This window comes from Vidua chalybeata, chromosome 3, assembly GCF_026979565.1.
Source record: "Vidua chalybeata isolate OUT-0048 chromosome 3, bVidCha1 merged haplotype, whole genome shotgun sequence".
NCBI classification, from domain to species: domain Eukaryota; kingdom Metazoa; phylum Chordata; class Aves; order Passeriformes; family Viduidae; genus Vidua; species Vidua chalybeata.
The window spans coordinates 25,201,518-25,229,481 of NC_071532.1; the positions used below are offsets into that span (position 1 = coordinate 25,201,518).

Genomic DNA, 27,964 nt, shown 5'->3' on the forward strand with positions numbered 1-27,964 from the left:
GCACCCAGAGCTCTGAGTGCAGGAGCTGACCTCGGCTCCAGCTCCCTCTGCTGCTCGGCCCCAGCCCTGGGACACGGCTCTGCTCTCCTATAGCCGTGCCGACTGTGTTGCTGCAGAGAGAGAGGACTGGGAGACTGTGGGAGGCTGACAGCAACACAGGATTTGCCTCCATTACCTTGTACAAAATATTGGCTGCAGATGAAGTTTGAAGCCCTTCTTTAGTAAAAAATGATGGTATTTTAGAAACCAGCATTTATCCAGCTAAGCAGAATTATCATGGCACTCAAGGTGGCACAAAATTATTTTGAGAACCCAAAGCAAGGATTTCAAAGTCAGTCCTGCTATACATTGCAGACGACATTCTGACAGTAACAAACACTGTCCTAGCATTTAAATATTCCTTTTTGAGTAGTGGTATAATGAATAGAATGTTTACACAATATATACTGAGAAAAGTGATCTCTGCACAAACTTGTCTTAATTGTTCAGATTATTAATTAGAGCATTAAAAAAAATAGTCTGTCATATTTACCTGTAGGGTCTGATAATTTTTTGCCCATAACACAGTGCACCTTCCCAGTCCTGCACGTAGAGACAGACACCCATGGCCTGATACATCATATGTAACATATAAACATTACTGTCTTCAAACACTGCACCCATCTTGTCCAGGCTGAGTTCACAGATCTCCAGTAATTCACTAGGGGGTAGGAAGAAGTCAAGGAACGCAATAACTCGATGACCTCTCATTATGCAATTACCTGACAATGCCTTCAGCCACAAAGAGGACAGAGAGAAGTTTAATTTCTACTGGTCATAGTATTTCTCCTGCATGTACTTCTGAAGTCCAGCAGGCAAGATTTTTAGGTCACACACCAGTGGAGTCAGGGTAAGACAAAGGATATATTTGTAGTGTTTGGCTCGCCTGAATTCCTCAATCACGTTCCTGGCATATTTGATCATGTCCTTTACTGTCTCTGCTGACGGAGGATCATTCAGCTTGCAGATTTCCAGTTTCTCTTTATCCTGAAGGAAACACAATGGACCTTACAAAGGCAGGTTCCAAGCCCTACAAATAAAAGTGCACCTGCTATACAAAATTTCTCTAATAAAAAGACACAGATGTGAACTTAAGCTCTTCAAAGAATGAAAAAACAAAGGTAGAATGTACACCTGCAATTTTTCTCTAAAGCCTTGGCTAGAAATCCTAGGATCCCCTGGCCTTCCACTTCATCTGCCATTCTTTACTTCCACTAAGTCTCTTTCTTTTGAAAGATTGAAGAGCTTTCCGATTTTGTGTTGCAAGTGGTTTTACATAAGAAATTTCACTGCTTTCAAAAGATTAGGGTTTAAAACAAATTTAGGCTTATTTTTAAAGCTATACCTGCTCAAGTACCTCAGGTTAACTACCAAATGATATCTCTGTGGAAAACGACATGATCTTAAATACAGAAAAGGATCCTTCAGATCTATAGACAAAACCACATTTCCATATATTTTGTTATTTCTGCTGGACAGCTCCACTTTCTCTTATCTCTCTAACATACTATTTCATGAGGAGCCAGCTACAATCTTGAGAGAATTTTTTGCTGTTTAAGTTTCACATTGTTGCAAGATTTTTTTCTTTTATTATTTAATCTGCCAGCTGAGAGAGCTACAGGGACTCTTTCCAATACTGAAGGAGGCTGAGTGACAGGTGGCTCCCAGAGTAGCACATTGTTGAAAATCATAGATGAAATCCTGGCTTCATTAAACTCAGTGGCAAAATTATCAAGGTAACTGTGGGAAAGAATGGTATCAACAGAAGGGCCTCAAGCAACAATACTGGGTACTATCTGGAAAAAAAAATCACAAAAAATTACATCATTTAGGGGAAGGAAATGGTTGTCTGGTCACTTTGGGAAGCCTGGTGAAAATGGGAGGAAAATTTATCTGGAACTTAAGGATTAGATTATGCCAGACACACTGATCTTGTCTGGAATGACAGATAAACTACACAGAGCTCAATTCTTGTAGGACCTTCAGTGAAAGAGGTCCAAATGGTTGCACAGGCACAGCTGTCTCAGTATCTGTTGGGTTTGAGTACCTTTTCCCTGCAAGAAGTGCTTTTCTTTAAAACACCTAAGACCTTGTTGTCAGGATCACTGTCTGGATCTTCCTTTGTACTTTGAGGGGCACCAGCTCACGTTTAATGAATGTAACTCTGGCCTGCACATCACAAGGGGCTGTGACTCAGGACCACCTGAGCAGACCAGTATGAGGCTATTGTAGAAAAGATCATTCCTCAGATTCTGCTGTGTCTCCAAACCATCCAGACATGCCATACAATGACCCCTAGAATTGACTGAAATGTCCTACCAAGGAAATGCAGCAGCACTCTATCCCAGAAATGCCCCAAGCAATATTTACTTGCTAGGAGTTGGTAGAAAGGATGAAATTAAAAAAAAAAAAAAAAAAAGTTCTGAGCTAAATTTGTTTGCCCAAGTAGCTTAGACACAGTATAATTATCTACTTTTAACAATGTTTTCATCTTTGCTTTGTAGCTCAGCTTTAAATAGGCTTCTACCAGGAAATTTCCTGGTGTGTCATGATTACAGTGGAAAGAATGAGTATCAGAAAGCATTCTGGACAGAAAGACAGAAAAACACAACCACCTCCCCCCATCCCCATTATCCTACTTTCCAAAATGTAATTAAGCCAGAGAGGATATTACATCTAAGGACATGGGTAGGTGCCCTGACAGTCAGAAGTACATTTCACACCAATTCCATTACCTTTTCTTTTGTAGTACACTCCCTGCAATCACAACTAAAGAAATAGGAATCTCTTAACCGGTCATTTCTGTCTTCTGTGGGATACAGCAGGTCAATATAGCTGCTAAAAATCTACATGGTGAAAAAAAAACAAACAACAGTTAGTGAGGAGCAGCATCACTAAACATATTTATTATACTTGTTCTGATATATGTAGTATGACAATGACATATTCATACAGCTTGTGGACCCCTGCAGCCACATCACCTGCCTGGTGCCTCGCATTCCAAGCCCCTTGGCAGCATCAGGAGTTGTCACTTGTGAGTGCAACCTGACAGAGAAATGTTCCTTTCCTATTCGTTATGGAATTTCCCTCAAATATTACCCTGGCTTGCACCCAGGACAGCAAGATTCAGGTGTGGATAAGGAAACTATCACAGCATAAATCTCAGGCTCCTGTCAGACTACAAAGAAATGCTTCCTTTTCAGAAGTAAAATAATGATTTCAGGTATCCAGCCTAGGATATATTACAGCGGCCTGGTTTTTTGGAGGCTGGAATCTCAAATTTTTCTCTCTGAAAACCTACAAAAATTGGGGCAACAGCAGTCACTAGTAGCTTTAGAAACTTAGGACAAGACCTTTAGATCTCTGAAAAGAAGAGAGGCCCAGTGCTCCAGTTCAAGGAGAATGAATATCAGATTTACTTCAGCAGCAATATTTTAAAGCAAAGAAAACCTGCTTTTGAACATTTTAAAGGCCCTTCATATACACTATTCTTAAGTTTTCCTCTATTTCAATGGTCTTCAGAAAAGAACCCCTGCAACTAGCTTTAATGCTGTGCTTTTAAAACGAGATCTCCACCAAGAAACACATCCTATGCACAGTGCAGTTGATCATTCCACAGACCAAGGAACAGCTTTAGCTCTGTTTCTGCATTTACAGTTATTTGAAATGCTTTGCTCAGCCTTTATACTTAAAGTTTCTCGTTTCTTCAGACGTAAAATTACATGTAATTTCATACAGCGCACCTTCTTCTTAAGTGTAAGCGTGTCATCTCACACTTTCCCTCATGCTCCTCTCCTCCCTTCGATATTTTCAAAGCATGTGGAATACACGAACCACATTTACAGCAAAAAAAAAAAAACTTTAAAACGTTGCCCTGCAATGGCTACACGGAGCCTGAAGATGGAGACACAGGCTGAGAGACTGCACAGCGACCACACACAGCCACAGCTCACGTTTAGAACATTCTGAAGTGTCAGAAAAGCAAATGTGCAAAACCTGTGAGGTCCTGAAGAGCTAATGCAACTTCTAGGGCAGAATTCAATTCAACCTGAAGATGATGTCTTGCAAGGTAAATACTCCACATCTCTATCTCTAATGATACACCTTCCCTCAAAATGCTGAAAATGTCTGAGAGTCCACAACAAAATTCTGAAGCCAGAAGCAGAATCAGTCCTGTTGGTTACCACAATGTATTTGCAGTGAGTGCCAACATCACAGACAAAAATCATCACTGGCAAATGGTATCAAAAGAAGTTGCTCACCCGAGTCATTCACCCTTGGCTAAAGTAACTTTGTTCATAAGGGGGATCAGGTACAATCCACAAAAATAACATCTCTAACTTTCTTCCAGGCTGCTATTACACACCTCAGAAGACGTTATCCAAAGACTTTATCCAAAAAATCAAATCTGAGCTTATCAGCATTAACTTTGCCCATTAAATTATCATTTACAAGTGAGCCATTGAAATTCTGCACAAACTCCATCCCCAGAGCGGATGTTCAGTATCTTCATTCCCTACAGGTATTTGAACATCCTCCCTGACGGGGCTCACCCCCAGACTGGGGTGACCCCAGGAGGTGGTAAAGTCTCTCCTCCAACCTGGGCCTTCAAAGAAAGACTCAGTAGTCTTCAGTTGTCTGGTCTCAAGGTAGTTTATTGCATGTTATCTCAAGGCACACACACTCCCTGACATTCTCTCTGACTTCTTCCCCCTCTGCGTCTCTGTCTCTCTCCTGACTCTGTCTCCGTCTCTCAAGGGGCTGGTGCCATCTTTTATATCACACATTACATATTAAATGTTTATAGTTTTTCCCCAATGCCTATCACCTATATTGAACAGTGACTTTCTACTCTAAACCAATCTGTGAGTGCCAACATCACCAAGAACACAGAGGAGAGAAAGGAGAAAGAAGAAGGACAGGGCATGCCCAAATCCCTCCATCTTAGAACTTCTGACCTCCATGTACAAAAGTCAGACCCCTCTGTACAAGGCCTAAAACCCCCCTGTACAGCACTCAAAGATTCTTCCTTTCATTTTGTGACTACTTCTATTATAATATCTAAACTTTTGTGATTTCTTGTTCTTCCTGCAAAGTTGGTAAATTGTTCCATGGATCAAATTCAAAACCACAGGGGTTTCCGGCTGCCTGCCAGGGTCTCAGATGCTTCTGACCTGGGCCCAGCACATCCAAGAGTGTCTGAGGGACACCTTGGGTTCTGACACCTCCCCAGCTCTACTTAACATCTTTTTTTTTGCTTGTTTGTTGTTTTTTTTTTAGTAAAGTGCAGCTCTACTGTTTAAAACTCCCTGCCAAATTCATTATTTGATTGAGAAAGTTTCAAAGTAAACCCAGAGCCTTACTCAACTTCACAGATTTCCTCTCTGTTCAGTTTCACTCTACCTAAAACCACACATTTGTTCTTCTGTGATTTCCCAGGAAATGCCACTGAGGTGATATGACCAAGTCCCATGTTTTGTGGATGCTCTGTCCAAACAGAAGTCAGAGGATTTATCTGTACCCATCTACCTTGTTTATTCTGGCTTCAATTTCAACACATTACTATTATACTGGGAACTATTATAGCAGTAATAATTTGCTTTGATCTTGGAATTTCAAAGCACCAGCCAAACATCAGTAAACTCAGCCTCATTTTACAGATGGGTAAACTGAGAGAGAGGCTGGCAGATACACAGTGACTGCTGCAGGTGCCCTTCCCATATTTTAGCAAAAAACAGGGTACTGCCTCCAAAAATCCCTTCACTCCTCCTGAGCCACCCTAATTTTTCCAAAGCACCATCTTGCATTTCTCTGAGGAACAAGAGATCCTTCCTTCCTGTTATTAAATTGCCATCTAATTGAAATTATCCCTGAGAAGTAGAATGAATCCTGTCAGGCTGCACGAGAACAGAGCACATTCAAACACTGCATTTACCTCCTCTCCAGGCTCAATCTCTCTAACAGCTCTGACTTCAGCCAAGGTTCCCTTGTAAGTCACAATCACATTTGGGCAACAGCTATGGTTCATCAATGCAACACTGTAAAAGTAGAAAAGTAAATGTTTTCCCCAACCATCACCACAAGCAACATGCAAACAGTTAAGCACCACTTCACAAAATCAATAAGTCTGAAAGATTGAGTCAGTCTGTCTCTCTAAGCTGTTTTTATTCTGAGGCTTAACATGAAGGTAACCTTGGGAAAATCTATTGTACTGTTATTTATTCTAATGATATGGAGAATGGCTGTGCTAATGAATCATTACAATTTTTAAATCCTATTATTGCAGAACTAGGCAACTTATTATTTTTCCCTTCTTACGGTGCTACAGGATAGCTGACAGGTATGTTCATACAGCTTTACTATCAACATAATAGACAGACTATTTTCCTCAGAGGAGAAAGAAAAACATGTTTAACCTAAAAGGAAACAAGTAAATACAGGAAAACAAAAGTCTTCGCTGCATTGCAAGTTGAAATGGGTGTTAAAATTTTAGCTGGCTTCTATTCAAATGAGGGAGATCTTTGTTATACAAGCACATGACTTGGACAAAAACCTGGATGGATAAAGTAAACCCCTTATTACCAAGCTTGGAGAAAGTGCAGTTCACTACTTATCTGAGATAAAATTTGTAATTTTAATTATTTCTCTTCCAATCTAGCAAAATAACAACTGTGTCTTCAGTATTTTTAGCTCACAGGCATAACTGTTAAGTAGGAAAGATCTGACTCCTGTATCCTGAGCATTTACAAAGTGGTGGTGCTGGACATTTTTCCAGAACATCCTGGTTTAATACTCTCCTCTTTCCACAATAACTCTGATCCTGGGCATTTCAAGGCATTAATTTCCCATCTGTAGATCAGGGATATGAACATCAGACAGACCTGCCTGAAGAAGAAGAAGAATCTGTGAAGCAAGGACTAGCTACTACTGCTTGTCTGCAGCACTTGGCAAAATCACATCTAGCTTTGAGTGGGCATCCGTAAGTTTCAGGTTACTTTGACACAGATAAGCTATGAGTAATCCAAGCCTCACCAGGAAGCCAAACTAAGCCTCAGTGCTAATACCTTCATACAGGCTGTGCAAAGATCAGGGGCAGAAAATACCCTCCTCTGCTACAATATTAAACGGGAAGGACAGATTTAAAAATGCAAGAAACATTTCTTGGCCCTAAAGAAAGCTGCAGGCCCCCATTCATGAACTGCAGTTAACACTTAACATCTGCAGTTTATTTGTAAAGCTAAGAAGCTTGTACATTTTTTTTTCCACTGTCATGGCAAGGAGGCTCAAAGAAGCTATGAAAGGGATTTACTATTTGCCAAGGAACAAAGGTAGAAGGGATATTGTTCAGAGAGCACTAGGGGAAGGATTATACCCAGCCAAAACAGGAAGTTGTGAAAAGAGCAAGTCACCTGCAATCCTTTTCATTTGGTTTGATCATTACTTGATGTCCCTGTTCAGAACCTGCTACCCAAGTAATTGTTTTTTACCAACCTGAATATTGTTCACAATCTAAGTTTCAAAACAAATTACATGTACAATTTTACCAAAATTACTGGATTTTAAAGAAAAACTGCTGCAAATAATTTGCCACATTTTATTTGCCAATTAAAGATATTTAAAACAAGATAAATTAATTCTTTTGGTAGATATCTACTTCCTCTATTTGTTTTTAAATAAGTAAATCTTATCTTTTTAAATATTAAAATCAACCTACTCAGGAAATATGGCTGATCCCAAATGAGAGAGTTCTTCATCTTCAATTGTGAAGCCATTACAGTTAACCTAAGAAAAAAGAGAAAGGTGCTGGATGAGATTCTGGTCAGCTGAGTACTCTCCATGTATTCACATGTCACATTCTCATACATCAAGCACAATTGCAGAAATTTGCTTACAATTTTTCATCCACCTCTTCAGGACTCACAGGGAACTCCATGACATCTTGACAAGTGAAGTGAGGACAAAGTCCCACTCCAGAGGAATGCACAGGACACTAAAGAACTGATGGTCCAACACTTGCACCTGCTCAGGACACATCTAGTGAATTGCTCCTTGGAAGGCCAACCAAGAGAAACGGGGCTCAAAAACAGCACACAAAACCTCGCCCCAGCATGGGGCAAGGAGATTTCATTGGGCCATAAGAAGGAAAGGGCCAAAGCAGAACTACACATGCAAGGAGCAATGTAGGAAAGAAGGGCAGCAAACTCAGCCAGGCTGGGGCAGTGCAGAGCCTTGATGGATCATATGTCACAGAGACCTGCCACAATGGCACGTGTCATCAAAGACTGCACATATCAGCTACAGCTAAAGTACATGTGAAAACAATAAAGGCACCAAGAAAGACTTGAACCTCATAAAGACATAGAATAGGAGGGGAGAGAAAAAGGACAGAGTATGAGAGGAAGTGCATTCCTAATTTAAACAGACACAGGGCCAAAAGAACTTGTTCACAAAACTCTCTTACAGAATAGATTCAAGCAGGTTTTAAAACCTTCTCACTTTTGTTCTCATCCAAGTCAGAGGAATCTTACAGAAGTTTCAGCTTTTTTCATATGGTTTGTATGACTTCAAGTGGCCAAAATGCACCTCAGTCAAGTACTTTATTCCACTTCCACTTCAAATCCCACACATACCGACACAAAGAGAACCTCTCCACATTCACCATTATGTCCCTACAAACATGAAAAAAGCTCAGTAAAACAACATGGGCAAGTACAGTTAAAGCTAGAAAGGGCACAGGAAGAGTCAATCAAGTATAGTGCAGCATTTGTTTTGGACAGGGTAAGAGTTGACAACAAATACTACCAACAGTAATCACAGAACCATTGAATGGTTTGGGTTGGAAGGGACCATAAAGATCAAGTTCCAATCTTTTCCTTTTCTACAATCCCCAGAGGCAGGGACACCTTCCAGTAGACCAGGTTGCTCACCAAGCAAAATTAAATGCCCGACAAGCTGGAATGCAGCCTGGACTGGCTTTTAGAAATACACAAATACCCAAAGCCACTCCCCAGGTATGAACTGTTCAGGAAAATTCACAATTAAGGCAAGTATCCTGATTCACTCATCAGTATCTCTGCTATCTTTGCTTGATTTTTATCCTGTTATTTTTAGAAATATAGCACCCAAAGGTTCCCAGTCTCTCAAGATAGGCATGCTAGTGCACTGGCCAATGTAAGAGCATACCTGAACCAAAACCAAAATATAATTGCTGAATGCACAAACAATAGAAGGGAAAGATAATATCAACAGCAAGAACATAAGGCTACAAAAGGCTAACAAATAACAGCTTGATGATTCTGAATCACAGGGAAATATTTAAAAATATGTAGTGAGTTATCATCAACTGCCCTCCACTACGCCAGAGACAACACACTTCATGACAGTATCATATTAGAAATGACACAAGAGGAGGGATTAGAAGGGATGAGATATCACTGGTTTCACCAGATGAATGCATGACTAAAAACAGGCAAAGTGGGGAGAGTGAAGAGACAGCAGCAGTAAAATTGGAGTTCAAAGTTGTTCCCAATGGTGGAAAAGAGAATGTGCAAAGGAAGGCACAAAATGCAAAGTCTTCAAGGAAAGGGTGAGATGCTGGAACTTGAGGCAAGTGAGAAACTGTTTGAAAAGTATGTCAAGATGAGGCTGAGGAAGAAAAGCTCCAGCCTCAAGAGTTATATTCCATGGGGACAAAAGAGAGTAGAATAATGCCAACAGCTGGAGAGGAGAGCAGTGAAAGGCAAGGACTTTGGACAAAAGACCCCTATTCCACTCAAAAGGACCACTTACGCTTTAGCTGTGTAAGGAAGAGCACCAGGCAAAGTTCACTAAAAGCAATGAGAAGGAGTCAGAGGTGTTCAAGTCCCAGTGACTGCCCTGAACCACAGGGAGAAACAATGGGGAATGGAGAAGCAATAGACCACATGAGGTCAAAGTAAGTGTTGAAGGAAAACAAAGAAGTAGCAGCATATCCATACTACTGGTTCTAGGTCAAGTTAACTAAATCCCATTCTTCTGAAAAGATTTATCCTGGGACTAACACCTCAGAAGGTTGCATCCTGTAAAACACTTCTGAGAAGCATCCAGATGACTTCTGGAGATTTTAGTTCAAAAAATTCTAATGTCCACAGTGGCAGAGAGTTACCTGATGATCAGGATGAGCTTAAGGTAACACCTATGGGTGACATCCATAGAGAAGACTGGATGGTATGTGAGATCCGGGAGTCAACAGCTCACAGAAGTCGGTTAAAGTACCACAATCTGATGGAGCTGCTCTTAGACAGGATATGAAACAAAAGTTATTATAGCCAAAATAATGAAATCTTTGGGGAATTCTGGCTACATTCTAACAAAAATATTCAAAAATAGCACAAGAAACTGGTTGTAGTAACATCTTCGAAGTATCCCTCTGACATATAAATTTTAAAGTTTTCAAAAGAGAAAAAAACCCTCACCATTGAAAGGAAATATGCAATTAGAAACAACACAAGGGATGATAAGCAGATACTAAACATCCTAAAGAATCATTCCCCTACAGAATAAGAGTACCTCTGTAGTAAGGAAATAGTAACTGTGCCTCCTTGTTGGTAGATGCCCAGCTCCACCAAACAGGATATTTCCATCTCAGTTTTCATCACAGAAGTGCATCAACATTTGCCCCCATCTCAAGATATTATTTTACTCAGAAACCTAAGTACAAAAGTAGCTCATATTGAAGCAAAAGAGGGAAAAGAAGAAAATAGATCTTTCAGTATTCCACTGGTGTATTATTCCATCCACTACAATACATCCAATTCAGATGCATATGAAAAGTAGGTGAGAAAAAAGAAGTGACATATCAGAAGTTATCTAACAAGACATCCTGTCTTTCCTTCATCTCTCCAGATGGCCAAACCACCTGACTACATTTTAAAAGCCACACACCAGATAAAAGTTTTAGGCTGCGCTTTCTGCTGCTCTTTCTACATCTCTGAAGTTTATTCCCTGTGAAGGTCAAACACAATGATGACCTGACCAGCAAGGATTTCCACAAGTTTGAAGCCTGAATGAAGGATTTGCCTCTGCAGGGTCTCAGGCCAGCAGCCTGCCATGTTAGCTCAACAACAGCCACACAATGTTTGGCCCACAAGAAGCTTAACTTTGACAGGGTTTATTAAAGGCTGTTTCCCCTTCTCTTCAATGTTTGAGAAGCACCTCATGCAAAGTCTGCAGACAAGAGTCTCTCCCCTCAGGATGGAAGTGGGGCACATCCAGCCACTACTGCTCAGTGAAGCACATCTCCATCAAGTATAGTCATCTGTCCCTAAGATAAGCAAAGAGCTACCATTTCCATTGCCATTAACATTCTCCCACTTTGAGGAAGGCTAAACTCCTACAGCACCATCCACCTAAGCAGGCTGTGTTCTAGCCAACTTACTTGTGCAAAGAGAACTACAAGGGCAGCATTGTCAGGGTAGTCCAAGTGCTTTGAGTAAAAGTGATGAAGAGCAGCAATGTCGTTCTGAATCAGCTCTCTCTTTTCATTGTCTAGTTTGTCAAGGTCTGTGGACAAAAAATATATTTCATTTCAGTAACAGGAAAACCCCTCCAGGTAGCTTTAGGTTAGAAGAGGCCCAGACTTTAACAGAAACCCCTGAGGGACAAGCCACTTGGAAGTACTGCAAGAAGTGCCTGCTCTTCCACACACATAATGTTGCCTCTGCTAAAGCCACACGTGCGCCACAAGAACATAAAATCACAGAATCACAAGGTTGGAAGAGACCTTCAAGATCATCCAGTCCAGCACATGCCCAACACGAAGGATTAAAAAGCATTTTCTGACATCTTTAGGTTAGCAGATAATTGGATACAGACTACTTTCTTGGGAGAAGGGTTGTAGTCTTTAAAGCACACTTGTGAACTCCAGCAAACAGCCCAGCAGCCCTGGCCCTCTGGAAGCCTTTCAGCTGGGGATAGCTGTCCTCAGCTGTCTGACACGACCTTATCAGCTACATGGTCCCACCCACTGCGGCATGAGCTAACACTAAACATCACCCACCTGAAAGCATGCTTTCTATAATGAAACTTTCTCATACAGACCTATTCCTTATCAGCACAAACCAGCCCAAACTGCTGCTAAGGCTGTTTATCCCTGCTGCTTTTAAAAGACGTGGTCTTTCCTAGCACAGAAGCCCCGGCTATTTGTGGCCACACATGATAGGGATCCAGCAACAACACTGGGGCTGGCTACAGCTGTTTGCTTTGCAGCAAGAGGAGGATAATATGAGGGTGCCCAGGAATGCAATCCACCTACCTATTGCAGGTACCTGCTTTAGGAGGTAGCAAACAGTGCCTAAAGTGCCCATATCTCCACGGGCTGGGGGGTGACCACCAACAGAGATGTGTTCAGACATCTATTAATAGGAGACAGCAGGAACATCAGTGGAAATGTCCTGGCACACCTGCCAACTGTATTTCATTATGGGTTTCTCCAGAGATTTACCCTCAGGTCCATGACAAGTTCTAGCCAAAGCCATGGCCACTGAACCTTTCCCTACCTGGTCCATGCAGAGTAAGCTAGATGATCCACCATATGCTCCTGGTACCCTCTCTCTACCCTCAAGAGCAGAATGCTTGGAAGTTTTTTCCTAATCCACCCTCTCATAGTGGCAGTGTTACTAATTCTCTCCTGCTCTCTCCAACTCAAAATAATAATGGAGAGAAAAGGCTGCACAACAGTCAGAGAAGGAGGAAATTATTTGTAAGAGCAGATGTGAATAATGGGGGAGTCACAAAAACCAGATGAGAATGAAGACAAATAAGAAATAAGAAATTCTGAGCTTCCAACTGACAGCTAGGTACCTTTTCCTGTCCTGCGTATGGTGTTGCAAAGCAAAAGACAAGTGATAAAGGTGTGCCAAGCAGTGAGGTGAGTCAAAAAGCGGCAGGAACAGGGGTGCTTGCTAACAAAACAAAGGCTTCTAGAGGACAAGTGGGACACTGCAACAGAAAAAACCATTTCAGCCTTTTATCTCTCAAATCAATAAATTATTGAATACAAGCTACAATGCAGAAGAATACACAGAAACTTATCCATTCTCCTCAACCTCAATCCTGCCAACTTACCTGTAGAATTATCCATGCCATAGGCCAAGTTAAATGTTGGCATTTTTCCCCCTTGTTCCCCCAGTTGTCCCAAAAGCAATGACAGGAGCTTTTGTTCAGGAAGCAAATAAGACTACTGTGCTTGGTTATTCTGCTACCTCAAGTCCTAGCAATGAGTACACTTATTCAGCATTTTGTAAAAGGTTTTGGAAGCTATCAGAGTGAGTAATGTGAATATACAACCCATTGCCTCTGTGTATGTTATGCTTAGCACTAAGAAAGAAAACAACAGACTGGTGAAAACTGTGCCAGGATGGGTATTAATGGTCGGTTTCTAACTCCAGCCTTACTGGATGTAAACAGTAGCTTTCCAGTTAAAAGCAAGCCATTGCCTTATCTCTTTCTTTAGATTATTTTAGAGCATTTAGGACATGGAATCATATATAACATGTCAAATTTGACTGGCAGTGACAGATACTGAAGCACAGTCCAGAGGGTTCTGCAATTAGCCCCTTAGTCACTGTCACCATCAAGCAACTCTGCTGTCTCTGATTTTATGCCTCCTGGTAACAAATACCGGCTATTTTAATTTTGCAACATTACAATTCTCAAAAGACACTAGAATACCAGAGAAGCAAGAGAAGGATGTATGCTACATAATTAACTCTGTCTAGGTTTTCATCCTTGTCTCACAGCTCCCACAAACAGCCAAGGAAAAAAAAAAAAAAGAAAGAAGAGCACTGCACTTTCAAAAAAATGAGGAACTACAGTTCTCTTTGTTTACTCCTTTCCTCCAGCAGAAGCGGGATGTTCTGAAAGGTGTTGATGGAGGGAAGCCATGGGGAAACAAATCATTAATACAGTTAAGTCAAAACCTCTGCTTACCTGCAAGCCTTTTTTACTTACGTGATTCAAACTCTTTTACAGCAAGCAGCTTCTCTGACTGTGTTCTTTCAGGGTGAGTTTTCTAACAACAAGGGGAAAAAGAAAAAGAAATATTTTAATGTTTCACTTCAGCAGTTTTGTGTACTCATTCAGAATTTGGGAACTCCTACCTGTAAGACAAACCCAAATCCACAGTCTATGGAATTTATAAGAGTGGATGAACAGCAATGAGTTAAATTGACTGCCCTAACTAAATGCATAGAAATATTCTCTCCACATCAAATTAGGCAGCCAAAGATGAACTCCTCTCAAATTTATATACATAAACTGAACAGTATTTTAAATATGTCATTTGCTTTGTTCTAGACACCCAGAAAGCTGCTAACAATAGCAAGCAGGCAGAAGAGAGGCTTTGCTTTGAGGAAAGTGAATAAACTGACTGTTGACAGAGTTCAAAAGCAATGCTCCACTGTTGGCCTAAGGCCACTTCTTTGTAATCTTGGCCATTAAATATGGCTTTGCAGGTGGCCCAGCAGCTGAGGTTCAGGGACTATGGTTTGCATATTTAGCTTTTATATGACATGTAGGGTTCTCACCCCTCCCTGTAAGCGATAAAAGCAGAAATTTACTCCAACGACTTTTTGTCATTAAACATTCGATTTTGTTTGTGGATCACCCCCAAACGGCACTTTAATTAAGTCACACACATGTACATTCATGCACACACATCTACACACACAGCAAGGATGCAGCTACCTTCCCAGCAGGCCACCAAAATCCTCCCTTACATACAGTATCCAGGTTGCCCTTGTCACATAAGCAGACAAAAATTTGCTTCAAAGAGGATTTGTTTTTGCAGAGAGAGTTTAGAGCTCTACAAAGACACACAGCACAATAACCTTGAAACTCATTAATCCCATCCCCTCCCTGTAAGCACTTGTGTTATCCTCAGTATCCATATAGTTAAGGAACACTGAAATGGAGGCTGACATTGCAATCTTCTTTCCTTACTCACAATATTCTTTTTTTCAAACACCAAGGGTCTCTCTCAAACTCTGGTTTTCACCAGCTAACTCATAATCATAAATGTTTATACCTCAATACCTCAGAGGTGCTTTGACTCACAAATGTACTGGGAGTTATATGCTACACAATGTTATGCAACTGTAGCTGAAAAATACTACAACAGACAACTGCTTAATAAAGGTATCAGTGCCTGCAGCCAGATAACCCCAGAAGCATTCATTGGAATTAAACCCAAATACCAAATCTTATTCTTCTTTCTCTTAATTAGTGTGGTCTTGGTGTTTGCCCACACATGTAACCAAGAGTTCAAAAGTACCAGAACAGCAGCTGAAACACCAATGTGAAACCATCAGTAAAGATTTCCAGGCTCTGTTCAGCACTACCTTGGCCATAGGTTACAGCTGAAGACCTCACTAACCTTTCACTAGCTCCCATGCTGGCCCTGACCCTGCTGCAGTGGTCTGATGGTCAGTTCATTCAGCTGCTCAAGCTCTGTGTTACACCTGTCTGTACACAGGAAACTCGTGTGTGTGAGTGTGTGTGCTTTGCAGGGACAGTTACTGTCGGTCAATTTTCATTTTCCTGCCTTCCCTGACACCAGAGCAGGAGCAAACCTCCCAAGCCTCGCCTTCTGCTCACCTGTTTGGCAAGGATCCTTGCTGTTAGCCTCACAGTCTCTGAGGGATGCCAGTTCTGCCCAAAAGTGCACATGGAGGCGCATTCCAGTTTGTGCATTGGCCAGTCTTCCTTCTGAAAACAGAGAAAAAAAATTTAAAAAAAAAAGTGCCATGGTGATAAACTTATGAAAAAGGGGATGAAGCAAGTCCTGCCAGATCCTAGAGGTCAAGTGAAATGTGTTTCCTTTAAAAAATAAGGTGACGCTCACTAAATTGGAACAAAAGCTTGAGTCACATTTAAGGGGTACAGCTATCCTGCTTTTTTTCAAACAAATTCACAAGGGATGAGCTGAGGTCAAAACATCTTCATTTACTCAATGGAAAAAAAGTATTAAATGACAAAGAAGCAAACAGACAACATTATTTACAAATCACCAGTTCTTATTGTTCAGATCAAGAACGTGAGGATGTAGTAGGTCTGAGCTTGATGACTTTATTGGGTTCATTTCCATTTAATACTTTGGCCCCTCATTATGAGGTGACCCTGGTGTAATCAGGAGTAATGTGTCTGAAGTCAATGGATTCACAATCACTAAGAATCATTTGACTGTAAGGTCAAACACAAACATTCTGATGGAATCATCAGATTTTTTTCCTTAAATGTTGAAGAATAGAAGTACAGCTAGACAATGAAAAAACACTAATACAGACAAACATTTTAGTTAAATGTATAGAATATAGTTTAGGTAAGGGATAGCATATTCCTAGCTCAATAGACAGTAACAACATACAGGGGTGATGGCACAAGGCACTCACTGGCTTTTGTCACTCCACAAATTTCACACAAGGCCACAGAATGTTCCAAACAATAGCACAGAATCACATATTAACAGTCTGCACTAGCAGAGGCTGTCCTCAGACTGGATTAAATTTCATTCATTAATTTCATTAATTCATTTAAATATGGAAATATTAAAGCAAGGCACAGTTATTTTTTGCTATATCTCATCCCAAACACACATATATAGCACTTTGTTAGAACAGACCTATAGTGTTCTGTCTGCTTAGGGAGCATTAAATTTTCCTTTCATACCAGATTCAAACTGGTGGAAAATACTAGCAGAAAAAAAAAAACAAAAAAAACCCACAATAAATCCCACAAATCTGTAAGTGAAAACTTGAAAATCTTTTAGCACCTTCCAGAATGTTCTTAAATCCCATTAATATGAGTCACTCAGTATGGCAGACCCTGTGTTGGCCAACTCACCTCCAGTTTTTAGAAATAATTTTAAAAACCCACCAATTTGGCCCATCACAGTGACTGAGTGGCACAGAAGGAACAATTTCCCTCAGCTGCCTAACCACTAAAGGCAAGAGCTGTTTGAAACACCAGGGACACACACTGGAGGCTGTCTGAAGCATCTACACAGGACTGGAAGATATGCTACAGATCTACTGGGAGATGGATTCTTTGTGGGAACTACATCGAGCACCCCAAAGCAGGAAAAAGTCAGAGGAATCAGGACCCTCAGTGCCTCCTGCTGGTCAGCTTATTTACAGGTTTTGCAGATCAAAACAAAAGCCAAGATTACTAATTTCAAGTTCATACACCAAAATTTCTTCCATTGAAAAAACAGTTATTTTAAATCTCCTGGGCACAGTCAGCTTTAGGAGGTTTTTTTATTAGGAAAAGAAAGGTCAGCACCTGCACCAGCCTTGGGTAGGATTTGAAGCAGTGCAACACTGCAAGGGTATTCAAGCCCTCACAATGTCAACTTTGCTGTCCTCGATATCTCAGTATGGTACTTCCAAAAAACCCTACATACAGGCTGCTTGAAATAAGCTCCAGTGTAAATATTCTAAGAGGATGTGGCAATACAGACCAGAACCAAAATAGTATATTACACTGTAATCATGTCATGTGAAATTACACTCTCAACTCTCCTACAGCTGTCACACTACGAAATGCATCCCCAGAGAGACCCATTTCCTACATATGCCCCAAAACCTTTTCTGGAAAATTCCTGACAGCCTTTGCCTAGGAATCTACAGGCTAAAGGCTAAAAAGAGACAGAGGGAAATCTCATCTCTCACCTCTTCTTGCTTACCCAGGACACCCACTAACTTTAGCATGATTGTTCAAAAAGTGAAGGCACTGAACCTGAAGCTTTGCAGGATTCTCATCCATACACACTCATTAAATAAACAGGAGAAATTACCTGATATAACAAAAAAATCAAAATGCAAAATCACATGTCTGTCTCTAAGCAGTGTTTTTTTTTAAAAAAAATCCATTTGTCCCTTTATTCTTTACACATTGTTAATTAAAATCTTTCCCCAGGCAGAATCATACTGAGTTATATGAACTGGTAGGGAGGTTAAAGGGACAAGATATGGCTGAATTGTGCAAAATGAGATAAAAGCCTCAAACACCACAAAAAAAGGAGAGTTTTGATGACTGAGTAATATCTGGGATAGAAACACCATGACAGCAGCTTTCCCTGCGATCGCAGCAGGACTGTATTTTGCATTCTTTTCCACATTTTCCTCCAGGTAGTTTGAATTATAACAAGTAGCATTGTTCTAGCTGAATCCCTAATGCTACATTAATGATCTTTTCTTCCTATTTTCATTACATCCACAATATTTTTCCCTTCATTTAGGAGTGACAACATTTTTTGAAGGGAAGTTCTTTAAAGCCTTTTACATCAAAGCATGGGAACACTCCTCTTCACCAAGTTCTTCAAAAAGATTCTGACATCCAGGACTACTGGATTGATTCCCAGAACGCTGTCTTATACTTCACCGTAGGAGAAAAACAACAAGTGACAAAATATTAAAAAAAATAAAACTCATGTCCAAGCAAATGTTCTCATACCTCCTTTTTCACATGGGCTTTTCCAATACTAAATAAAAACTCTGTTCTATTTCACTCAATTGAAAAGAAACACACATAAATACCAGTGAGAAATTATGGGCAAGTCAGTGCAGGGGTTAAGCTCACTTCTTCAAAATATTTAGGCCCAATTGTGATCAAATGGCATCCAAATCCTTAACTGAATTTCAGTGAGGCAACTTCTGATATCTGATATTAATTGGTAAAGTTCTCTGATACAGCCTTTCAACAAACAGTGAAGGTAGAAGTTTTATGTATCTTCACAGCCATCCTTCCCTATCATCATTTACCAAACGCTGGGCTATAGAGGGTGACTTTCATGGGTCAACATTTAACATGTTCACAGAGACATTTACCAAAGAAAAATACATTGGAAAACTTTTTGTATAGGGGGATAGACACCCATTGCAATCTTGCAGTGTCAAAATCCTTTTGTGCAGAATCATTACAGCAAAAAATGCTGTATTTTTTCTACATCTTAACAAAGAGGAGCAGGCAATTTCTACAAGGTCTCATTTAAAACACACCTGCTTAATGCTAATTACAGGTGTGCAACTACATTTTGAGACTTACTAGCTGGTTAAAAATACCTGTTTCACTCACTCCAGCAATTACCAACTACAAATACCAACTACAGCAACCTTTAATGTGACATGTTAAGAAAAACCCATAAATGGTTTGCTCAAAATACATTTCAAATGCCGAAAATCACCACAGAAACATCTCTTTCTGCACACTGGCTAGCTGATCTCCACTCTCTTTGGGATAAATGATAGCTATGTGTAATAACAGCAAGAGGAGTTCAGTAGCTGGTTCAAGTTCACCAGGTCCAAAGTTGCAACCACATAACTGTCTTAAAACATTTCTCTTCAGGGTGTTTCAGCAGCTAATTTCTAAAGAGACAAAATGAGCACAGGTCTGCTCCTGCTTGACTAAAATTATAATATAGGAAGTCAAGACCTGAACAGCTGCAGATGGGGGCTGAAAGCCACTATTATAATAACAGGCGTGTGCTCCAAGGAGGTGAAACTGGAGAGTGGGATGGTGCGAATCTGCTGGAAATCACAATCCTTTTATAAGGAGACCTGGATTAGGGCTTGAAAAAAGAAAGACCCAGCAAACCCAGACTAGATTCATCCCACAAAGCATTAAAAGCAGCAAGGACAGGTAGTAAAGGCAACTTCCACTCTTATGTGACCTGAATCCACACCTACACAAACATCCAGCTTAATATAGGCTAAACATGTGATTATCCACCCCAAAAGCAAAATAAGAGACCAAAATAAGAACATTAAGAAGCTGTGCCAAAGCCTGTGTGTGTGCATAGATCCACCCCTCATAGATCCACCTCTCCCCACAATGAGCAAGAATTCCTATGAATTGTGGTATAGGACATCTTTAAGTAAGAAAAGAGCAAGCTCAAAAGCTTTGGGTTTTGGCTTTTTATCCCAGTATGCCTCATGTGGTAAACATTTGTCTAACTGCACTGTATTGACTAACAAGGTATTAACCAACATATGAAATCATACCATGCCCTTGTTGGGTGCATAAAATTTTTAGCTGAACTGAGCAAAAAAAAATGGATTTACAGGGAAAAATTAACTTATAAAATAAAAATTAAATTAACAATACCATGACAGTTCTCAAGTACAGCCCTGGCCTTTTATGACTGTCGCATGATGTCTCATATCCATGCAGGCAAAAGGAACACATTTCCTGTACATTCCAGTATTACAAATTCAGTATCAAGGCACAGATATCCTTTTTAGCTTTTACAAAGAATTGCTGAACTGCTGAAAAGTGCCTTTGAACAAGACAGGGATGAAGATGCAATGCACACTGTGTAGCACAGTCAGTGGAGACCGGTTTCTAGACAATATTGTGCTTGAATGTAATTTTGAAAGAATGCCAAAGAATTCAATATCAGCAACGTTCATAAATTTCATCAGACTGACTCAGAAGGGCCCAAAAGATGGAAGACAGTGTTATATCAACTAGGGAATCAAAAGCCATACGTATATCACCAGCAAGAGTGAGGTGCTATACCTGTGCACATCATACTACAGTTTAGACATCAACAAAATCTAAAAAAGGACTTTATATCTAGAGCATCATACCACACACCAATAGGTGGGAAAAATTCTAATTCACTAACTTATCAGACAGACAAGCTTTTCTGAGCATCAGCTTTAGCAGACTTAAGGACTTCAGTTTGAGCAGTTCAGGTTTTTACTTGAGGAACATGTCCCTCTAGAGAGAGGGAATTCTGACCACCAAAAAAGAAAAATTAAAAAAAAATTAATCTACAAAAAAGAAATACATAGACAAAATTTTAGCAGGGAAAAAAAAAAAAAGAAAATAAATCAATCCCTCCTTGTTTGTAAATATAAAAGTATAAACTTTGTCAAGGCTGGAAGACAGGACACTGAAGGAGGGCCACTTCGTGGTGAAAGTAATGGACCATGGATGAGAAGAAATAAGTTCTTCTACTTCCAACATAACATCTACTTGCTATTTTTCCCAGCACAAATTACTAAGATTTCCTACTTCAGAAAATCTTGCACAGCTGTTTCATAAACCATTGTACATTTTATATAGTAAGAGAAGAAACTCAGATAAAAGCTGCTAAACAGCTGTTTTGTTCAGGGATTTCCTTACATCATCTAGTTAAAAGCTTGTAAGAAATAATGACATGAGGAAACATTTCTTAGAAATAAGCATTTTTCATGAGCAAATCATAGGCTTTCTCTGCACTGTTTTTAAAGATCACCCAGATTTCTCTCAAGACCCTTAAAGATGCTCATGCAGTAAACTTTCATTTTGGAAATCTCATGAAGTACTGCAAATTTTGTAAAAAACGCATTTCTGTTACGCCTTTTGAGTTCTCCTGGTGCCTGAAAACCAAAAGGCTATTTCATTCACCCACAGCTCACTAGGATTCTGTGGGGAAGCAGGAAGTTGGGGAAGTAATAGAAGGAAAACTGAGGATAGGTCAGGCTTCTTTTGAAACTTGTGCAACAGGAGAATAAGAGACATCCTCGAAATAAAAGCAACAGCCATGTCCAAAGTGCTTGGGAACTGAGCAGCACAAATCATGACATCTCTGTCCAGGTAATGACAACAGAGACTATTTGGCATGGACCCACAAACCCAACAGCACGTTAACATGTGGGACAAGGTTTGGATTATTTATAGCTAACACACAGTTGCATGCCAGACCTTAGGACACTCAAATCCTTCATATGCATTGTTCCACACTCTATGCTCAGCACCACAGACCTTGCATAGCTCATGTTATTCAACCAGCAACCCAGCTGAGTTTTTCCACACAGAAACGGGATAATTCTTCCCCATCAAGCTAAGGGCCCAAAAAGGCTAGATTCTAATATTCTAATCCTCTCTTTTTTTCTCTTTTTTTTTAAAGATGCTTATTCTAATTTGAATTAAAAACTGAGTTAAAACTGCATGCAAATGTTTTGGACGTCTATGTATTGCTCTACTTTAGTGTGTACTTATATGCTACATCCAGGGGCTTTTAAAAAAACAAAAAGAATAAAAGTTGCCACAGTGAGTAAGTTAGGGAGAAAGCCTGATAGGTTTCAAGTGGTTATGGCTGCCATCAGCTGTGGTACTCTCAATACTCAAAATACTTCAAATATTCTAAAAAAAAAAAAAATCCTGAAAGAAAAGTCTTTCTCTCTCTCCTAAGATGGCTATTTAGTGATTTGATTTTTTTCCATTAGACACAGGATCTTTTACCAGTTTAGTGAGCTAATGCTAAATTATCTGGTCTGTCCTTAAAGGAAGAAGTAATACAGACATAATTAGTGGGTTGACAGGCAGATCTAATCAAAGTCTCAGTAGTACCAAGCCCTGAAGCTACTGATCTTGAAAGATTCATGCAGACCTTGTTGAAATCCTGTAATTGTCCAATGCACAACTCTATGGTCAGTATCTGTGGGATGCTGGAACTGACTGGACTGCTATTAACCATAGCTACAATTAGAACATATCAATTCCACACAAACAAAAAACTGGAGTTCTGCAACCCTCACCCTCCTTCCCCCTACCCTCACAAATTGCAGGACCATACCTGACATTCCACATTGCAATAAAAGGCCTGTTTGCATCTTCCACACTTGGACAATCCTTCTTTCCTTAAAAAGAAAACAGAAGTTATTCTGTTTTAGAAACATGAATGAAATAAACATGTATAGTGGATCATTTTTTGCACACTATTTTGCATTTCACAATGAAAACTGTATTGGACTTTCAAAAGAACATTTTTCCAAGCAACTCTCATTATGCAAAAGCACTCTGCTTTCTTTATAAATTGCTGGGTTTGGAAACATGTTACTACTCTATGCTATTTGACAGACAGCATCATTTTTTTGCCAATATATGAAGCACAGGGAGCTAAACTTCTGGTGCTTTGCAAACTTTAAAACTGCTCTGTGTACTTGTTCACCAATATTAACCCTTTGGCTCTGCTATGACAACTCTACTGCTTCTTTGGTTATAGAATGCATGACCTTTGTTGAGTAAGTGCCTCCAAAAGCCAAGAAAAAATAGTGCATTATTAAATATACTGTTTGATCTCCTGTCACCTGTGATCTCCTTACTGTCCCACCCTGTCTGCTCTGGTATCTGTGTATTCTGAGCAGACCTAAGGCTCACACTGTCCTTTTTTATATTTGTATATACCCCACCAGAGGGAACTGCCATGAGGAAGGTCCTTTTCTGCTTTAAAGTGCATGTGTGCAACAGATCCCACCAAAAATAGAACATGTGTTACCCAACAAGTGACATTTTGGTATGACAGCAATAGGGATCTCTCAGCAGTATTGAATGCTTTTAAAATGTCTGCCCACCCTCCCTGGTGTAAGTAGCAAAAAAAAAAAAAAAAAATTTAAAAAATAGACTTAACAATGAGGTAAGCTCACTGGAATAAATCAAGGGTGAGGGACCTCATATTATGTGATAGTGTACAACATTTTGGTGGTCACTGGCATTTGGAGCCCATAAAACCCAGCAAGTCTGGCGTCCTCTGATTGTATTTGCAAAGCACACAAGGCGCAACATGAGCGAGCCGGGCTAACACCACGACTCCTCTCGCTGAAATTACAACCGCGTATTTAAAGTAACAACCCCTATCTCATGCAAATACAATGTTACGGCCTCATTTTGCCCATGTTACCACAAAAGTTTTCACGATGACTTCGCCAAGTTTCCCTTCCCACGGCTGGTGTGGAGGCCACAACGTCCCCGCTAGGGCTCTTTGCAAGTTCAACCAGCAGAGTTTGGAATCTCGTACGTGCTAGTTCAGCGCTAATGCAACAGTCACAGACACAGAACACATGTCTGAGCACTGGCGGATCACTTTACATCACCGAGACATCGTTCCTCTTAGTGGCACTTCATCACCCTGGTGTGAAATAAGTTTCAGGTTACCCCACTAGCTGCTGTCCTGCTGCAGTCAGTTCTTTGATCGCTGTGCTCCTCCAGAGCTCCAAAGGAGAAGTCTGCATGGATAACAAGCAGCTGCTCCCGAAGATAACTAAAAGCTATTCCATGAGATAACTATTATCCTTACAGTGTTACCTCATATCAGTGAAATATGGAAGTATTCCCCAGTCCTTTGGCAGACAAATCTGAATATGATAAACAAAACCAGACAGCTTCTGTGGCACAAGGAAATTTGTGGTTAGGTACAAAAGCTAAAAAAAACCCTAAAACCAAACACAACACTTCAATGCAAACCTTACAGGCTGGGAAAAGGTGTAAAGGAGAGGAGGAAAATCACCTCAGCTGCACCCTTCTTCAAATTAATGGAACTCGCTTCACCAGCTTCACTAGGAACTATATTAGGTGCTCATATGCAAAGAGAGGGGTGAATCAAGAGACCAAGTCATAAGTAGATAAGGTAATGAGGAAAGAAAAAGGATGTATGGATAAAAATAGCACAATTGCAACAGTTTTTTGTTTGTTTGTTTTTACTGAGGCAACTACTAACATTTTTTCTGAGTTATAATCAGGTAAGCACTTAATTCCTCAGTAAGCTGCCAGAAGCCACAAAAGTACTACACCTTCTAAAAATATGGTATGGTGTGACATGCCAGTGTCATATCTCTGCTGAATTTGCTAACTCTAATACACCTTTTAATACATCCTGCAGCAGCTCATACCGAGAGGCTTGAGGCAAACATTTGAATACCTCCTCTTCACACAGGTGAGGAGGCAGCTGCAGAGGCCCCGGCAAACTCGAGCCCCTCGCTTCCCTCCAGCGCCAAGGAATCCCGAAGCACCCAGGAGCAGGCAGCACTCCAGTCCCACTGTTCCCAGCCATGCGACAAACAAGTTCTTGCATTGCCTGCGCTCTGCCCCAGTAAAAGTAATTTGCAGACTAAGGTTTCAGACAGAGGTAATATACAAGTATTTCTGTATATTTCAATACGGATATATACATTTCATTCATAGATATTCCATCCGCACTAGGGAATGTGAAGTGTGAATTAGGCGATTGCAGACCCTTTCTCCCTTACCACAGCTTCATTAAAACCAGAGAACACGAAGTTATTACAAAACTAGGCGGATCAATGAAACTTCCTGTGGGAGGATGGTTACGCACGTGTCTACATGACCGCCAGAGCACGGGAAGAGCAGAATTTTATTTTTTTTTTTTTTCCTTTCTCTTTCCTGAGCTGCTGAGCACGGAAAACCAGCAGTGACTTTAAACCTCCACGCTGCCACAGCACCAGGAGCCGAGGAGGGGGAAAGTTCTGCTGCCGCCCCGCAGAAGCCGCGGCCGCCCGGCGCCGCCCGGGCCCTACCTGGCGAAGCAGCCGTCGCAGTGGCTGCCGCGCTCGCTGACGGTCAGCACGGCCACGTAGGCCGGGCAGCTGAGCAGCAGCTCGCCCACGGCGAAGCGCCGCCGCGCCCGCAGCCCCCGGCCCTTGCCGGCGCTGGCGAACCTCTCCAGGCCGCCCAGCTGCGGCGCCGCCTCCGAGCGCATCCCGGCCGCGGGGAAGGCAGGGGAGCCAGGCGAGCTCCAGAGCTGCTCTCGGGAGCCCGGGGCCGCCGCCGCGCCGCCGCCCGCCCGCCGCGGGAAGCGCCTCCTCCGGGCGGCGCGGGCTCCGCCGGCGGCTGCGCAACGGGAGCCGCTGCCCGCCGAGGCCTGCCCGCAGCTCCGAGCCCTGCCCGCAGCTCCGAGCCCTGCCCGCAGCTCCGAGCCCTGCCCGGCCCGCGGACACGCTGCCCGCCCGCTCCGGGCTGGCCTCGGGAGGGGCTGCCCACGCCAACCTGTGTGCGGTGGAAACATCCCCCAGACCCACCTGGATCACGGGCAGCGAGGGCACCGGGGCAGGGGCTCTCCCGCTGGCCTCACGACCCTCTCGTTAATATTAGCACCTAATACAACTCCCGGTGAAGTCAGTGAAGCGAGTCCGATTCACTTGAAGAAAGGTACAACTGAGTGATTTTGCTCTCTTCCTTCACACCAGTGTCTTTCTCCAGCCTCTAAGATTCGCGTTGAGCTGCTGGTTTTTGTTTTGTTTGTTTGTTTTTTTTTTTTTTTGGTTTTTTTTTTTTGTTTGTTTTTGTTGTTTTTGGTTTTTTTTAATTTTTTTTTATTTATGTGTCTAACCACAAATTTTCTTGTGCCATAGGAAGTGGCTGGTTTTGTTTTATCACATTTAGAAGATTACTGTCTGCCAAAGGACCAAGAAACATTTCCATGCTCCACTGCTATGCAGTAATATTGTGAATATCATAGTTATCTCGGGGAATAGCTTTTAAGTATCATCAGGAGCAGCTGCTTGTTATCTATGCAAGCTTCTCCTTTGGAGCTCAGGAGGAACACAGTGAGCAAGGAATATACTGATTGCATTAGCAGAATAGTTAGGGGGGTAATCTGAAACTTATTTCACACCAGGGTGATGAAGTGCCATTGAGAGGAGCAGCAAGGCCTCCCAGACCAAGGCACCTCTGTCATGAGCAGGTTTGCAGTTCAGGTCACAGGGAGCTCAGGTGTTGTGGCCTCCTGGACAGATAACCAGGGCAGGGAGAGAACGTGGCAAGCCCAGCCTCTCCCTGCAGGTTAATTGACAGCCCCAGACACGGGCAGGGGTGAGCCAGGTGCCAGGGGCAGCAGGAGACAAGATGGGTGGGAGGCCCGAGGGAAGCTGGACAGGAAAATTAAGGTATAGTTGTGCCCTCAGGGCCCTAACAATACACTATTCCATATAATTAATTTATATCCAATTGCATATCTTTAACTTCTCTGATATTGTCATCCATCATAACATGATGACATTAGTGGATCCTGCAAAAATAATGTATCTTTCTGGACGAGCATTATTTGAATTAGTTAAAATATCACTGTTTTCACAAGGAAAGACTGAGCAATGAAAATAGGTTCAGTCCTTGAAAAACATCCTATCACCCTCAACAACTGAGCTAGATGTTGATCACGACCCACTGTAGACCTGCAGGGATGGAATTAGGGTATCCAGTTAAAGTAATAAGAGCAGTATCTAAACAAGTACCTCATCTAGTGCATGAGGACTGCCATTTACATCCCATTTCAGTGCAGACTGAGGATGTCAAACTCAAAGGCCTGGACTCTTAATTATAGGCTATTTTATATCTAAGTATATTTCAAAATAATGATTGATAATGTATGCACTTTAAGAATGAATTAACATTAACTGGGAAACTGCCCTTATGGTCAATCCAGGTTGATTAATTTATAGATCCATTATAGTTAGACAAATAGAGTCACAACTCGTAAATCCATCTACTCTGACTTCTTACATTGCACAAGCTAGTAAATTCCTTGAACTAATTCCTGCTCAAAGTAGAGAAAAACTTCTAGGAAATAACTAGTCTTGATTTTAAAATTTTCTTAGTAAGGGGTTTTACAAAAAAAAAAAAAGCAAAACTAGTAAACACATATACGTTATTTTCACCTTTAAAATGCCCAGTTGTTTCTTCAGCTGCTGTATTGTGTATTGTGTGTTATTTTGAAATATTCTCAGCTTTTTTTCTCCCTACACCAGTAAAATGAAATGGTTGAGCACTTGCTTCTGAAATCTGAAAATAACGTGATATACTCCAGTAGCAAAATCCTGGTCACACTGACAGTGTGAAATCAGTGACAAATTCCAACATTTTTTCCAGAAGTCACCATTTAATTTATGTTTCAAATTATGCTGTGTTCAAATAAAACAAGTCTAACAACTCATATCTATGATCTTGATCACTCAACTCGATAATCTTGGAGGTGTTTCCCAACCTTAATGATTCTCTGATGTTCATTATCAATCACTTCTAGACAATAACTTGTGCTTCTCTAAGATTGTGTGGATTCACTGATGAGAAGGTTGTGAGAAGGTGTCTTCTGGAGGGAACCAGCTGGAAT

The 27,964-nt window shown here is 41.1% G+C and overlaps 1 protein-coding gene across 3 annotated transcripts in view; it reads right to left on the reverse strand.

Moving 5' to 3' along the window:
• The window catches only part of SMYD2 (SET and MYND domain containing 2), a 41,531-nt gene extending 15,939 nt beyond the window's left edge, over positions 1 to 25,592 (reverse strand). For all 3 annotated transcript variants that reach the window (XR_008429866.1, XR_008429865.1, XM_053937963.1), the window contains exons 1-10: positions 25,377 to 25,592; positions 22,640 to 22,703; positions 15,673 to 15,783; positions 14,029 to 14,089; positions 11,456 to 11,580; positions 7,754 to 7,821; positions 5,975 to 6,077; positions 2,775 to 2,885; positions 906 to 1,026; positions 533 to 707 (exon numbers count right to left, since the gene is read on the reverse strand). Coding sequence is in view for 1 of the 3 variants with exons in the window: in XM_053937963.1 (XP_053793938.1) it covers positions 533 to 707; positions 906 to 1,026; positions 2,775 to 2,885; positions 5,975 to 6,077; positions 7,754 to 7,821; positions 11,456 to 11,580; positions 14,029 to 14,089; positions 15,673 to 15,783; positions 22,640 to 22,703; positions 25,377 to 25,558 (1,121 nt within the window). In the remaining 2 variants the exon portion in view is untranslated. The remainder of the gene's footprint in view (positions 1 to 532; positions 708 to 905; positions 1,027 to 2,774; positions 2,886 to 5,974; positions 6,078 to 7,753; positions 7,822 to 11,455; positions 11,581 to 14,028; positions 14,090 to 15,672; positions 15,784 to 22,639; positions 22,704 to 25,376) is intronic.
• Positions 25,593 to 27,964: the final 2,372 nt, after the last annotated feature.